This window comes from Neodothiora populina (genome assembly GCF_041146345.1).
Source record: "Neodothiora populina strain CPC 39397 chromosome Unknown canker_contig_13, whole genome shotgun sequence".
NCBI classification, from domain to species: domain Eukaryota; kingdom Fungi; phylum Ascomycota; class Dothideomycetes; order Dothideales; family Dothioraceae; genus Neodothiora; species Neodothiora populina.
The window spans coordinates 209,758-225,246 of NW_027191402.1; the positions used below are offsets into that span (position 1 = coordinate 209,758).

Genomic DNA, 15,489 nt, shown 5'->3' on the forward strand with positions numbered 1-15,489 from the left:
ACTCCGACGATGGGTTCTTTTGGTATTCATCCAAGCGCTGGCTAATGTCAAGACATACATCAATATCTCAACTCTGTCGTTTATAGGCAATCATTACTTCATCACTCTCACTCTCTCTTTCTGTTCCTCGTAACAGCCACGATGCTGCCAAGTCTTTCGAGTCTCATCAAGTCTCATCGAGTCCAGCCCGAGTACCCTCGACTCGTCTCGAGTCCCATGCCTCAACTCAAAGTGTGTACACAAAATCAGGATTCTCTCGATCCGTCAAGTCCAGAAACTCCTGGTTCTCCAACCGCACATAGTCAGGAGCGTCTCTGATGGCTTGCTTGCGCTTGTTCTGCAGCCTGCAGTACCAGTAGATAAAGTACATGTCGGCGATACACACCGCATAGCAGACTATGATGACGATCTCGGCGGGCACATAGCGAGGAGCGTCCGAGGGTCTGAAGGTCTGAGGTCCGATGATATTGCCTACACAGTATGAAACCAGGAACAGAGCTGCCACTGTTGTCTTTTTGGTGTATCCAGCCACGTTGGAAGAGATGAGAGACAGCAAGGCCACAAAGGAAGTCGCCGAAGCGCCGGTCAAGTAGTAACCTGCCAGTCTACCACCGTTGTTCTCGAGCGGCAACGCCACGATCAGGATAATGCCGATAAGTGACATCCACATCCAGAAAGTGGACACTATGATGCGGGAGCCGAGTTTGTCGCCCAAATAGCCCGCCGACAGCAGGGATATGATCTCCACGGCTCCGCTAGGAGTTCCATAGAGCAACGACTGCTCTGAAGTATAGCCAAACGACTCAATCAATTGAGAAAAGAAATTGGTCAGTCCGCCGTTAGGAATGTCCGCTATAAGTGAGTATGCGACGAATGCCCAAGTGAGAGGGTCACTTAACGCTTCCTTCACTTGGTACATCTTGAAGTGTTTGTTGCCGATACCTTGTTGGTTGACACGGACACGCTCGACTGCGAGCAGGCGCTCTTCTTTCGTCAGGAATCTTGCGTTAAGCTGATTGTCTGGCATGGCGTAAAGACACCAGAAGCCAACGACTACAGTCAGAAGGCCGATGGTAATGAAGACAATCTTCCAGGACTCGATCGACGAGCCGTTGATATCTGTGCCCCTTGCGATGCCATAGGCGACGAGACCACCAACGATTTGAGCCCAGCCGTTGAAGGAGAACCAGATACCAGTGCGGAAACCTTGCTCCTTGACCGTGTACCATTGACTTGTTAGAAGAGAAAATCCAGGTGTGACTGCCGACTCGAACAAGCCCAGGAAAAATCGAACTGCCACGGCGCCTTGGAAGTTTTCTACCGCAGCAAAGCACGATAGACACGCTCCCCAGAGGATGACGTTGAAGGCAGAATACTTGCCCAAAGGCAAACGTTGCAAAAGTCGGTTGGTTGGATATTCCCAGGCCAGGTAGCCAAAGTAAAACACAGAGCCTATGATTGTGTTAGAGGGCAGATGTCACAGCTGTCTTGAGAACAATGCAAGATCATACCGAGCCATTGATAATCATTGCCTTCCAGATGAATGTCCTGCTTCATATGCATAACAGAAGCATACGAAATGGATGTTTTGTCAAGAAAGTTCAGCATGTACACGACGCACATCAAGGGCATCAGATTCCAGTCAATCTTCCGCAATATCCTCTTGTTGGTTTCTTCGTCGAGCTCAAGCACTTGACCATCAGCCTCCATAAAGGCCTTCATGGCCTCGTCCGCATCCGTGGCATGCTCGAGGATCTTCTTGTCGATGACACTCCCACTTCGAATGGCATCTGCGACGTCTGTTTGAGGGTTCTTCTCCACGTCATCGACCGGACCATGCTTCTCGTCGTAGGCGGGAGATGGCTCCGACATGTTTCGACCGAGTATGAAGTCGCGTTCTGATGTACCGTAGGACCTTCCAAACTGCAAAATTGTCGATCGGTAATATCAAAAGCAAATGAATGGATGTTCAAAGTCCAACCAGATACCTGCGGTATATAAGCGAGTACTACTCATACTCTTTATCTCTGATGATACGTGCAACGGTCAAACCTACCCTGGAGAGCACCTCCGACCTCGCCACTCGCTACCTACCTGAGAGCTACAAGGTTACAGTATCATCGGATTCTGATTGAACGCGTGAATATATCAGATAGGCGTGGAATAGACACGAGAGGCTACTGATAAGCATCTTGCCATGAGACGGCGGCGAAGTAAGATCACCTACTGCAGCGAAGATCATGAACAGATCGAGGTGGTATTGGACAATGCCGTGGACCATGCCCTGATGCACATGCACACTGTTTGCGGGCCCGACGGCCGGGGTGGATGTGTTGATAGGCAGACAATACTCCTTGTGGGGGAAGGTCGTTATTGTGAGACGTATCGGTAGATACTGTACAGCAGGTCTTGGCGGACCATAAACTTTTACGTACAGCAATCCGAAGCTTTTGTGGCAATAGTTTGGCATGTGAACTAAGCTTTAGGGGCGTCCTCTAACGATCACTCAAGACATTTATTTCCACACAGCTTCTTGTTCGTCGAGGTCGTTGCAAATATAGTTGTTCATTATGCGCGTATCTAAGTTGCTTGAATGTCCTCTGGCTTGACGATGCTTTCGAGTAACCATTATAGAGGGGCATATTGATCTCGGCAAGCAATCGGCCGATGATAGAGCTACGGGTTCCGCCAAGACGTTTTCTATTTAGCAAGCAGAACCGAGCAGGTGGGGTCGAAGTCGTGGAGATGTGAGGGTGGAGTATCATTAGGTATCCATGTGTTTGACAGTTGTCACTTTATATATGTCCATCGAGGAACGAGGAGGGACAGATCTTAGAAATTGTGGTATATTGGGTATTCTGCATGATGGTCAAGGGGGAACGAGAGTGTCCGTGTGAGAGCTACTCCCTCATAACGCGACTCCTTCATAGCTGGATCGGGTTCCGAGGTCTTCATCATCCCACCTAGCGCCTTCATAAAGGTTGCTCCTATTGCCAGTAGGGTCAAGTTTAGCAAAGAAGTCTGGAGGCACAGTTGGTATATATCTTCTCTCTCTTTCGCGGTTGACGCCTCCAAATCCTGCGCCGTACGTGACGAGCATGTCGGTGGAAGTCGGTAGGTGGAATGGAAGCAGGATCGCTGGATTCATGAGATTGCTTTCCGGGATATCTTCCTCGTCCTTTAACAGTATCGGAGCAGGCGTAGGAGGAGCAGGTGGTGCTTGTTGCTTTGCCACCGGGGTTGCAGGTGTCGGTGATCCGTCGCTGTTGGCTGACCCTATGAGATTGCCAGGGGTCTGATCAATAGGGGTGGCTGGAAGAGCTATTTGCGCCGCTGCAGCTCGTTCCTTGTCATGTAGCTGCTTCTTCGTCTCCTCGATGTGTTTCAAGGCTGCCTTTGGCAAGACCTTCTCGCCGACCTCGGCACGGTAGTGCTTGACAGCATGTAAGAGTTGCTTGGTAGACAGAGCAGGCAGCTGTTCCAGAGTCAAATCTAGTGCTTCCAAGTCTTGACTCAGCGATGAGAAACATTGAAGCCACTGTAGTAGCTGAACAACAGGTTCCAGGTGTCGTCTCGCAGACTCGACCGTGTTCTCGCCTGTCGAGTTCATCGAACCATTCTCAAAGTGCTCAGGTTGTCTGTTATTGTTTCTGGCCCAGTCTTCAAGTTGGGATATGTTCATCCGTATTTGCATGGCCTTGGTGCGAGCAAGGTATCGCTTGTTGGACATTATGCGGTTGAAGATTTCGGCGCTCAGCCAGAAGAAAAGCTGAGAGAGGATTTGGGCGATGATGACGGAATGAATATCGTAGAGATCAAGGACGAAAAGGGACGAAGAAAGCAAAGAGGTGATGTTTCGAGGGGAAATTTGCGCCTTTCGCTTCGGAGAAGGTGGTCGGAATCTCTTTTCGAGCGGCTCCGGGGCCTTTGGCTTCGGCTTCGATCGCAGGAAATTCCACTCATTCTGGAATTGAATGTCCTCGAACCCTGGAATGGTCTCGTGGTCCAACATTGCCTCGTTGAGCACTTTGTCCATTCGTCGTTCAGCATCCCGGATGATCAGTATGTATATCTCGTGAATCTGCTCAGCCATGCGAGCCTGGAATTCGGTGGTGACGACAGATAGGCCAGTGTCTTTTTTCAGATAGTAAAGCAGGAGGGTAGCGTTGGAGATCCAAAATGCGAGCATGGTCATGTCCCACTGCTGTTTGTCCACGACAGCGTATATCTTCTCTTGCGCGGCACTGAGCCATACGTTCAACAATTCTCTGTTGGCGTGGTAGTGTGCGTATCGTGCACCAAGGAAGACGATGTTGGCAGGCACAGGCTTCTGCGAATGTGATCTCTGTGGCGTCATGTCCGTGATGATGATGTTCAATATGCGGTCAAGGTCGTTTTCTTGGAACACAAACATTTGGTCATTGAGGCAGCGATCCCAGACGAACTCCTGAGCTTCCTCTTCAAACTCATCTGGGGACTGAAAAGGTCAGCAAAAATTACTTTCCGGAAGGGAGAAGAGCCTACCTCTGGTTGTTCATCCAGGCCAAGGTTACCCAAGTCGACCTCAAGATTGATAGCACTCTCCATCATCATCCTGCGCCTCATTTCATTTTCGGCCATCTCCTCCTCGAAGCGGTCTTGCGAGAAGCCAGCATTGTAGAAATCATTCCCATCGGTAACGCCAGCATTGCCGATCGTGTAACCACTATCGTTGAGATATTCGGACATTTCGCTGTTGGGGGCGACAAAGTCCAAGGCGGTCCTGCCGGTTGACGATTGAATCTCTGTGGATGCCCCGTGGTCCAGTAACACCTTGGCGATATCCTTGTGTTGATTCGTCATCGCCCACATCAATGCGCTCCACTGATTGCGATCTTGCTTGTCGACCTGAGCGCCACTGTCTAGAAGAGTAGTCACGACATCTTTGTGACCGAAGCAACTCGCGTAGACAAGTGGGGGAGTACCCTCCGAGTCAACCGCATTGACATCGATCAATTTTGACGCATCACCACTGACAAGGCGGTCCACTCGATCGACATCGCCGTTCGAGGCAGCCATGAACAGAAAGTCCTGTAACATCTGCTTCTTCTCGGCCTCGGACAGCTTTTCATCCTTCAGAACATCTTTCTCAGCAGCCTCGGCAGCGTCGTCATCGTCATGTGGTTTGGTTTGCGTGGCCAGCATCTGCGACAATCTCTCATCATGGCTGGCAATGTCGCGCTCTGCATCGTCATAGTCGGGTTCGTGGAGGGAGAGGTTGAAGTTTGACGGTCGCGCTACGGTTGGAGCTGTGAGGAATTGAGACTGGCCTTGTCTTGGGGGTCAGTATCACGCCATGCCAAAATGATGCCTGTTGTGCTAGTAGTACCTTGCCATGCATCATACATCTCCATCTCCTCGGGCATAGGAGTAAATCCTCTCCTATCATCTAATGACCGGGGGAGATCCATGGGTAGGTCTCGTGGTCGTGATCGTGTTTCTTCTTGGAATCCATGGCCGTCTCCACCCCCCTCATTGTCATTGTAATCCATACTGTTCGACGTGGAGATGTTATGAGGTCGATTGAGGCTTATGTCCCTTGCCAGCTTGCTGCATTGTACGTGGAGTAGAGTAGCATTCGAAGCGTGCTCATGTGTGCTATCAGGACATGATCTCAGCGCTCTGGGGATGGACTTGTTGGGCTTATTACAGCTGATGCGGCAGTTGCAGATAATATTAGCAACAAAGGTGAATCTGTGGTGGGAGACGGCCTAGTTGTCGCACGACGCACTTCACTGGCTCGTGCGGTCACACTTCCGGGGCGCTGTCCCTCCCCTAATTCTACTCTACGGGACGATAATGTCATTCTATCTTTAAAGGGGGGTGGGAAAGCCGTCTATCAGTCTGCTTTTCTAGCATCATTTCAGGGGGCCAAGTCACCGACCGCACTGCACTATACATGTCACTCCCCGGTGATAGAGACTAATCTGATGCTACAATCAAGCCTCTCTTATACTTTGGGTATCTGTGTAAGGTAGGTAAGGTAAGGTAGGCTTCAGATAATTACCTAGTGATTCTGCATTAATCTCTATCTTGTCCACCTTAGTCTTGTGCCCCACACCAGGCTGCCATGACGCGGATTCACTCCGCCTCTTATCGATAGGAGCGACTCAGCGATCACCTATCCACACTTTACGAGGGGAAGAAGACTCATATCTCTTAGCATCTAGACAGCCTTGCGAAAAGTACTTGAATATATAAAGACGAGCCTGCTGTAGGTCGTGTTCTCGCTCGCATCTTTATTCATATTTTCTTTCTTTTTATTCTCGCGACTTCGTCAGCGTCTCCTAGATATTGTTGTCCAAACGTGCCCTTGTCGACACAGATCCGGCACAACCTGACTTGCACACTGACTTGCATTCTGTGCACAGCAGAAGACAAGGTCGAAGAAGAAATGACTACAGAAATCAAGAGCGAACATGGCATTCGCATTGCCATTGATCGCGGTGGCACATTTACCGATTGCGTTGGTAATGCCGGCTCGGGGAAGATGGAGGATGATGTTGTAATCAAGCTATTATCTGTCGACCCTGCGAATTACGATGATGCTCCGCTGGAAGGCATCAGGAGGCTGTTATCGAAATTCACAGGCAAGGACATTCCCAGAGGCGAGCCTTTAGATACTTCAAAGATCGAAAGTATCCGCATGGGTACGACTGTCGCCACCAATGCATTATTAGAACGAAAAGGAGAGGACATTGCGATGATTGTCACCAAAGGCTTCAAGGATTGTCTCGAAATCGGCAACCAGAGTCGACCGAATATCTTCGATCTTGGCATTAAGAAGCCTGAAGTCCTGTACAAGAAGGTGGTCGAGATTGACGAGAGAGTCACTCTTGAAGACTACGCAGAAGACCCAACGAGGAACGAAACCAAGGCCAGCCCCATCGAGGAGACCGGCGAGAATGCAGACCTAGTAAGAGGTCTCAGTGGTGAGACTGTCCGAATCTTGCAACGACCAGATCAAGATGTGATCCGGAAGCAACTACAAGAGGTCTACGATTCCGGCTTGAAGAGCATCGCCGTCTGCTTGATGCACGGCTACACCTTTCCCCAGCACGAAGCATTGATTGGCAAGATTGCAAGAGAAATCGGATTTGAGCATGTGAGCTTGAGCCACGAACTCATGCCCATGATCAAACTCGTGCCTCGTGCTACTTCAGCATGTGCCGATGCATATCTGACTCCTGCTATCAAAAAGTACATCAACGGTTTCCAGAAAGGCTTTCAGGGTGGTCTAGGAAGTGCTAGTGTCAAGGAGGGTGGAGAAGCCAAGGGTGCTCGATGCGAGTTCATGCAGTCAGATGGCGGACTCGTCGATGTTGATATATTTTCCGGACTCCGTGCCATTCTATCAGGCCCTGCTGGTGGCGTGGTTGGTTATGCACTTACTTCGTACGACCCCAAGACTAAGACTCCGGTCATCGGATTCGACATGGGCGGCACGAGTACCGATGTGAGCAGATATGGTGAAGGCCGATACGATCACGTCTTCGAGACCACTACTGCAGGTGTCACCATCCAGTCACCACAACTAGACATTAACACGGTCGCTGCCGGTGGAGGATCGCGTCTTTTCTTCAGGAACGGTCTCTTTGTCGTTGGCCCCGAATCTGCCAGTGCCCACCCTGGTCCTGCATGTTACAGGAAGGACGGTCCGCTGACCATTACGGATGCCAATCTGTTCCTTGGCCGTCTCCTCCCAGATTTCTTTCCCAAGATATTTGGCACGAACGAGAACGAAGGGCTTGACGTCGAGGCGAGCAAAAAACTTTTCGAGGAGCTCACGGTGACCATCAACAAAGAAGTCTCCAAGGGAGATAGCTCAAAAGAAATGACTCCTGATGAGATCGCGTACGGGTTCATCAAGATTGCAAACGAGACGATGACTCGCCCAATTCGTTCATTAACAGAGGCAAGAGGTCACGACACCTCGAAGCACAGGCTAGCCACCTTTGGCGGTGCTGGGGGACAGCATGCAACTGCCATTGCAGAGGCGCTAGGTATCAGACAAGTGCTCATTCATCGTTACTCTTCCGTGCTATCTGCTTATGGAATGGCTCTTGCCGATGTTGTCGATGAACGGCAAGAACCAGAGTCCAAGGTCTGGTCTTATGACGAGGAGGTTCGACAATACCTCCAAAGCAAGATGCAGGAGTTGAAGAAGAGGTCAACCAAGACCTTGCGGGACCAGGGCTTCGAAGAAAGAAACATCCATTTCGAGGAATACCTCAACATGCGCTATCGTGGCACCGAGTCAGCTCTCATGGTGATGAAGCCCACCAAAGAAGAGAGCGAAACGGAGTTCAATGGCGACGATTGGGCGTTCGGCAAGGCTTTTGTCAAGCAACATGAACAAGAATTCGGCTTCACACTACCTGACCGAGACATCATTATCGATGATGTGAGAGCAAGAGGTATTGGCAAGACATTCGATGGACTGGACCAGACCGTCGATGAACAACTCAAAGAAATAAAGCCCAAGAACGTCGGGAAGGGCGAAAAAACGTACGGTTCATCACAAGTCTACTTTGAAGGCGGCCGACAGGAGACATCGATCTACAAGTTGGAAGATCTAGAAGTCGGTGATAGAGTCAAGGGACCTGCAATCATTGCAGATGGCACTCAAACAATCGTCGTCACCCCGAATGCATCGGCATTGGTCATCAAGACCCATGTCGTGATCAACATTGGCGACAGCGACGAGCAAGAAGGAAAAGTCGACACCGAGAATGTCGACCCTATCATGCTAAGTATCTTTGCTCATCGATTCATGGCTATTGCGGAGCAGATGGGAAGAGCGTTGCAAAAGACCTCAGTCAGTACGAACGTCAAAGAGCGCCTGGATTACTCTTGTGCGTTGTTTGATGCTGACGGTGGCTTGGTCGCGAACGCACCTCATCTGCCTGTTCACCTTGGCAGCATGTCCACTTGCGTCAAGAAGCAATCGCAGATCTGGAAGGGCAAGCTGAAGAAGGGCGATGTGCTCGTATCGAACCACCCAATGTATGGTGGAACTCATCTTCCTGACATCACTGTCATTACTCCTGCATTCAGTGGCGACAAGATTGTGTTCTATGTCGCTTCCCGAGCTCACCACGCAGATATCGGCGGTATCCTTCCGGGTTCGATGCCGCCGCATTCGCGTGAGCTGTACCAAGAGGGTGCTTCCATCAAGACGGAGAAGCTCGTGTCAGAGGGCAAGTTCAACGAGAAGCGCATTACGGAGCTTCTGCTCGACGAGCCGGCCCAATACCCGGGCTGCTCAGGCACGCGCTGCTTGGCCGACAACATCAACGACTTGAAGGCACAGATTGCAGCCAACCAAAAGGGTATCAACCTAATCAGCACACTCATTGGCGACTACGGTGAGGAAGTTGTGCAGTTTTATATGCACAGCATCCAAGACAACGCCGAGCAATCAGTGCGTGCCTTACTGAAGCAGGTTTCAAAACGATTCGAAGGCCAAGATCTGTCTGCTATCGACTTCATGGATGATGGGTCACCCATCAAACTCAAGGTGTCGATCGATAGCGAAAAGGGCGAAGCCGTCTTTGACTTTACTGGCACAGGTCCCGAAGTGTACGGCAACATAAACGCTCCCGAAGCAGTCACGTACAGCGCCATCATCTACTGCTTGCGATGTCTGATCAGCGAAGACATTCCCTTGAACCAAGGCTGCCTCAAGCCCGTCACGGTAAAGATCCCGAAGAAGTCATTCCTATCACCATCCGCAACAGCAGCAGTCGTTGGCGGCAACGTCCTCACCTCGCAACGAGTCACCGACGTCGTGCTCAAAGCCTTCGACGCGTGCGCTGCATCTCAAGGCGACTGCAACAATCTCACATTCGGATTCGGCGGCAAGTCCGAGTCCGGCGAAGTCACGCAAGGATTTGGCTACTACGAGACCATCGCCGGCGGCTCAGGTGCTGGACCGACATGGAACGGAACGTCGGGCGTGCACACGCACATGACCAACACGCGCATCACAGACTCGGAAGTCTTCGAGCGACGCTACCCCGTCGTGCTGCGCGAGTTCAGCATCCGCGAAGGCAGCAGAGGGCAGGGCCAGCATCCCGGAGGCGACGGTGTCGTGCGCGACATCGAGTTCAGAATCCCGGTCCAGGTATCCATCTTGTCTGAACGAAGAGTCTACCACCCGTACGGACTAGAGGGAGGCGAAGACGCCGCGTGCGGCCTGAACATCTGGGTCCGCAAGGTGCCGAAGCTACAAGGTCCAGAGGACACAGCAACGGGCGTGGCATCAGAAAAAGAGGAAGAATACGAAGAGAGAAGAATCAACCTCGGAGCCAAGAACACGGCGTCGATGCAGCCGGGCGAGAGAATCATCATCAATACGCCCGGTGGAGGCGGTTGGGGACCCGTGGGCGAGGAGAGCAGGGCCAACAAGCATCTGTGGGCTGATCCCAAACAGGCTTGGAGACAGGGCAGTGTGGCTATGAGACAGGCGGAGGCCGAGGCGTCTGCTTAGATGGACGGAGGCGTATATAAACCCTAGGCAAGGCCTAAAGATTGCATGTGATTTTGATCACGAATCTACCAAATTGGTCACGGTATAGATTGAGCATGGGTAAGGCAGGCGACATCTCAATGAATAGGCAAGAATGAACAGACTTCAAGTATGAAACGTTTTAGTATATGTATGATTCGTAGAGTACGTTGCGATTTGCGTGCGATGAGCGACTTGTAAAATCAAAGGGTATCCGAGCCACGCGATTCTTTCCTTTCCATCCAACCCCAGTATGCCAAAAAGGCCAATACCATGCCTCGAATAACGCCCAGCCCTCTTTCCTTCATGACACATCGACCTCAAGAAGAAGCCACAGGACTATCCTCCCTGAGAACCGCACTCGCGGACCCAAAACTACTGCCGGCCTCACTGTTCTCGGGACTCGTCTCAGGACTGACAATATACAAACTATCGTATCTGCCGAACAAGAGACGGTTCCAGTAGACGCTCGAGGGCAGGCGGATCTCGGCGAGCGATGAGTCGTAGTTTGGGTATTTACTGTATTCGAGGCGTTCGGACGGCAGGTAGAGGTCGTGGCGCTTGACTTCTAGCGAGGAGGCGAAGCGCGGGATTTGTTTCTTTGTTACGCGGCTGTGTTGCGCGTGCGTTGTGTCGTCTGGAAGAGGGGGGGGAAAGGGGGGTCAGTTATGAATCTTGGTGTTCCAGACGATGATGAGGCGCAGAACTGTGAGCTTTGGGTAATGCGATGGGGATGTGGGATTGTGGTTATAGCGAATCGGAACAGGATCTTTTATTACTCACTGTCGAGTTCCTGACACAAGTCCTTTTGCGACGTCGTCGAAATGTCGCCGCCGTAAGTGTATTTCAGGATCGGAGTCGTGTCTTCCTCGTCCAGGTCGTAGCGCATGGCTGTGCTTGACGTCGTCGATGCGTCGCTCTTCCATGTGCCCGTCGACCTCTGAGCGTCCGTGTCCGTGTCGATGCTGTGTAGTGCGTCCGTCATGATGATTCGTGTGGAGTGTGACTGATGCCTTGGGGTTTCGAGTGGTCGTCCTAGCGTGTAGGGTTTCGAGTGGGTTTCTACAAGACTAGGCGTCGCTTTGGAAGGCACGAGACGATGTGAAGTGGGAACGTTGGGTCAGGTTACCAACAAAGGTAGGCGCGGTAGATCAGGTGGTCTTGGTTCAGTCTGCGACAACTGGGACTGCGGAGTCCTGCCCGATGTGGTGGAAATGGTGACTGTGTTGTCTTTAAGCGCCGACTGCTGTGAAATCAGAGGTTATGCGCTGGCCGTGTCCCGATTGTTTTCGATGTCTTTTCCTTTTGGTTGGCAATTAGTGATTGATTGATTGAACGAGACAGACGGTCGTGGAAAGAATGACTCTTTGCTCAGCCTCCTGCATTCGTGATTGGTGCAGTTTACTTGGCCTGTTGCTTGCAGCCCGTTGTCGTCATCCCAGGGTCCGTAACGCCGCTACTCTATCACTCTTTAGGCCTTCTCCGGTCACTTCTATGCCCACCGCACCGCCACAGAGGCAGCCATAGCTGCAAGTGCACAGTGCAACAAGTGTCAGCCACACTCCGCTCTACTAGCTCCCACCTTCCCGCCCGCCTCCCCTACAGTAAAGTCTTGTTCGTGATTCCTTACCATCTTGGGCTGCCGAGAGACGAAGATAAGCGGACATTGGATCCGATAGTAGTGCAGGCCTTTATCGCCATAGACGACATGCTGCTGTGATAGGCAATGCCTACTGGTCAGTCTTCGTCTCTTGGGCGCAGATTCGACCGACGGAATGTGAGTTTCTGTTTTCTCGTACACCGACGTTCAGCCTCACCTCACCTGCTGACATGATCCAGCTGCGAAATGCTACTTTGATCTTACCACGAACGGGCGAACGTGTTCGTCGTGTATTCACCCTTCCAGCTTTGGGCCAGGATTCTGATGATGCTCACAACGAGCATGGCCCTGCCGAGGAGCGCGAGTCTCTGATCGGTCAAGTCGTTTCTTCATCCCCTCGCTCTGGCTTCACCTATCGTCTATATCATGCGAGAGATGCTGCGGTCAACTTTTGTGAATCAACCACTGGTCAAGGCATCTTCAAGTGCTCTGTAGCCTATCTGCTTGGCTCTCTTGCCACTTTTGTACCCTTCATCTCTGCTTTTTTGGGTAAGCAAGATGGAAAACATGTCGTCGCCACCGTCACCGTCTACTTTCATCCCTCTCGCACTGCCGGTAGCATGGCTGAAGCTTTCGTTATCGCGATGCTTGCCTTCTGTTATGCTGCTTTTATCGACTTCAGCAGTATGGGCCTCAGTATGGCATTGGGAACGCGTGGCCTGCTCGTCTTGGGACATGCTCTGGTTTTGATCTTCTTCTGCGGTGGAGGACTGGGTCTCGTCGCCTGGACGAAGCAGAGGCTTGGTCATCCCACTGTCAACGTCGGTTGCAGTCTGGCTTCTCTGGCTATCATCACTGTCTTGACCAAGGAGGGCTCTGTCCAAGCTGCCAAGTTCTCTGAAGCTAAAGTCGTTCAGGTGCTCAAAATGGTTATTATGGGCATGGCAGCTACCACTGCTGTGAACTTGTTGATAAAGCCCAGATATGCGCGCAAAGAGCTTTGCCGTGATATGACCAAAGTCACTGATATACTCGGCGACAAACTCATCGCAATCACCAGAGCCTTCTTGTCTGGCTCCGAGGAGGAAATGCGCAGCTCTGCTTACCAGCGTCTTGACAAAGATTACCGTTCCACTGCGAGCTCAATGCGGAAGAACCTCAACGAGTCACGTTGGGAGCACTACGTTGTTGGCACAGAGAAGCAGTACACCATTGAGGCCAACCTGGTCAGATGCCTCCAGAGGCTCTCCCAGAATATGGGCGGTCTCTCGAGTGCCGCAGCTACCCAATTTACTTTTCTCAAGACACCGTCCAATTTTAGCAGGCAAGATTCCAGCATGTCTTCCACTAGCCCCTCAACACTTGATATACCCAGATCCAATGGTGCTTCCACTCCTACTCAAAGCATTAAGGGTCGTCCCACCCTCGAGTCTATCTCCGAGACTCCAGAGTTTGGTACTTCGCCAGCTTCAAGGAGCAGTCCTGACCCTTCCAATCCATCAACATTGGCGAACAGCATGTTGGACTCTCATCAGCTACTGTCACCCGGAGATATGTTCACTACCTTCATCAGGCAACTTGGACCACCACTGAAGTCGCTCGCTTTCACACTCAAACAGATTCTCGACGAACTACCCTTCAAGCCCGACTCTGACAACGAAATTGCCATAAACACAAACTTTCGCTCCAGTCTTGCGGCGGCAATAGACCTTTTCAATGGTGCGCGACGAGATGCTCTCTCCACTTTGTATCGGAACAAGGAGATTAGCGGTACCCACTCACTCGAACGCGTTGCAGATCTTGAAGAAGTGGCGGCAAGCTGTGGTCACTTTGCAGCAGCCATGATTGACTTTGCTGAGGATGTTGTGCTCTATCTCGATCTGTTGGAAGAGCTCAAGGCCGAAACCGAAGTACAGCCTCGTTCACGCTCCTGGTGGTGGCTAGCTTTCTGGAGAAAATGGTCAGGTGCACCTGGCTCTCGAGCGGTGTCAAATGAGATGCGTCTACCAGAGCCACATGATATAGAAGCATTATCCACAGACATAACCAAGCCCATCAAGCGTGCAGACCAATTCGCCAAGAACGCACAGGACCAAAAGGAGCCGTTGACACATCGAATCTACCGCACGCTGAGAGTCGTCCGTCGAGATGACATTCGTTTCGCAGTCAAGGTCGGTGTGGGTGCTGCACTGTTCGCTCTGCCTTCTTTTCTAGCCGTGACTCGCCCATTCTTTTCTCATTGGCGTGGTGAGTGGGGACTGGTGTCGTACATGGTCGTCTGCAGTATGACTATCGGAGCATCCAACACTACAGGTTTCGAACGTTTCCTCGGTACTGCGCTCGGTGCAGTATTTGCGATCGTCGCCTGGATTGCGGCAGACGAAAACCCCTGGCTGCTTGGGTTTTTCGGCTGGCTGGTGTCGATCTTCTGTTTTTACATTATCTTGGCCCTGGGCAAGGGACCTATGGGTCGATTTATCCTGCTCACGTACAATCTGTCCGCCTTGTATGCCTATCTGTTGGCTAGCAGGGACGACGAGGATGATGACGACGAGGGCGGTATCAACCCTGAGATATGGGGGATCGTGCTTCACAGATTCTTGTCTGTCGTTGCAGGGTGTATATGGGGTATCATAGTGACACGCGTGCTATGGCCCATCTCGGCGCGTCGAAAACTGAAAGACGGCATATGTGTGCTCTGGCTCCGCATGTCTCTGATCTGGAAACGCGATCCTTTGGCCATGTTCCTGCTCGGCGAACCAGTGAGCAACTACATGGACATACGGGAAGAAGCCGAGCTTCAGACCTATTTGACCCAACTCGACTCCTTACGCAAGGCCGCGGCCTCGGAGTTCGAACTCCGCGCACCCTTCCCGGACAAAGTAACGCAGAGGATCCTAGACCGAACGCAGCGCATGCTCGACAACTTCCATGCCATGAACGTGGTCATCTCCAAAGATCTCAAAGCCTCTCCGGGGGAAGCAGAAGTGTTGCGATACACACGCGCCGAGAGATTCGCCCTGTCCGCGCGCATCAGCCATCTGTTTTCCGTTCTGGCTTCCAGCATCAAGCTCGAGTATCCACTCAACGACGTCTTGCCCAATATTGATCACACGCGTGACAGGCTCCTGGCCAAGATTTTCGAGTTTCGGCGCGATGCCGACAAGGCTGGTCTGGCCACCGAAGAGGACTATGAGTTGTTGTACGCTTATGCGCTCGTGACGGGCCAGTTGGCGCAGGATATTGTTGCGATCGGAGGGGATTTGGAGGAGATGTTTGGGCGGTTGGACGAGGATAGTCTGAGATTGTATTAAGAATTCTTGTAACAAGGAGAATGTGC

The 15,489-nt window shown here is 51.6% G+C and overlaps 5 protein-coding genes across 6 annotated transcripts; 2 read left to right on the forward strand and 3 right to left on the reverse strand.

Moving 5' to 3' along the window:
* Positions 1-226: 226 nt before the first annotated feature.
* On the reverse strand, positions 227-1,872 carry AAFC00_001667 (uncharacterized protein; the record flags this gene model as incomplete). The annotated part of the gene is made up of 2 exons (XM_069340878.1): positions 227-1,452; positions 1,512-1,872. The coding sequence occupies 2 exons, from the start codon at positions 1,870-1,872 to the stop codon at positions 227-229; spliced, it is 1,587 nt and encodes a 528-aa protein (XP_069204396.1).
* Positions 1,873-2,908: 1,036 nt separating this feature from the next.
* On the reverse strand, positions 2,909-5,531 carry AAFC00_001668 (uncharacterized protein; the record flags this gene model as incomplete). Its single annotated transcript, XM_069340879.1, has 3 exons — positions 2,909-4,477; positions 4,525-5,309; positions 5,369-5,531. 3 exons carry the CDS (start codon positions 5,529-5,531, stop codon positions 2,909-2,911), a joined length of 2,517 nt encoding a protein of 838 aa, XP_069204397.1.
* Positions 5,532-6,433: 902 nt separating this feature from the next.
* On the forward strand, positions 6,434-10,531 carry AAFC00_001669 (uncharacterized protein; the record flags this gene model as incomplete). Of its 2 annotated transcripts, XM_069340880.1 has the most annotated exons (2): positions 6,434-10,258; positions 10,316-10,531. In XM_069340880.1, the coding sequence occupies 2 exons, from the start codon at positions 6,434-6,436 to the stop codon at positions 10,529-10,531; spliced, it is 4,041 nt and encodes a 1,346-aa protein (XP_069204398.1). The 2 variants fall into 2 exon arrangements, with proteins under 2 accessions (XP_069204398.1, XP_069204399.1); XM_069340881.1 differs by having other exon boundaries at positions 6,434-10,531.
* Positions 10,532-10,869: 338 nt separating this feature from the next.
* AAFC00_001670 (uncharacterized protein) lies at positions 10,870-11,534 on the reverse strand (the record flags this gene model as incomplete). Its single annotated transcript, XM_069340882.1, has 2 exons — positions 10,870-11,186; positions 11,333-11,534. 2 exons carry the CDS (start codon positions 11,532-11,534, stop codon positions 10,870-10,872), a joined length of 519 nt encoding a protein of 172 aa, XP_069204400.1.
* A 741-nt stretch (positions 11,535-12,275) lies between these two features.
* AAFC00_001671 (uncharacterized protein) lies at positions 12,276-15,463 on the forward strand (the record flags this gene model as incomplete). Its single annotated transcript, XM_069340883.1, has 2 exons — positions 12,276-12,326; positions 12,389-15,463. 2 exons carry the CDS (start codon positions 12,276-12,278, stop codon positions 15,461-15,463), a joined length of 3,126 nt encoding a protein of 1,041 aa, XP_069204401.1.
* Positions 15,464-15,489: the final 26 nt, after the last annotated feature.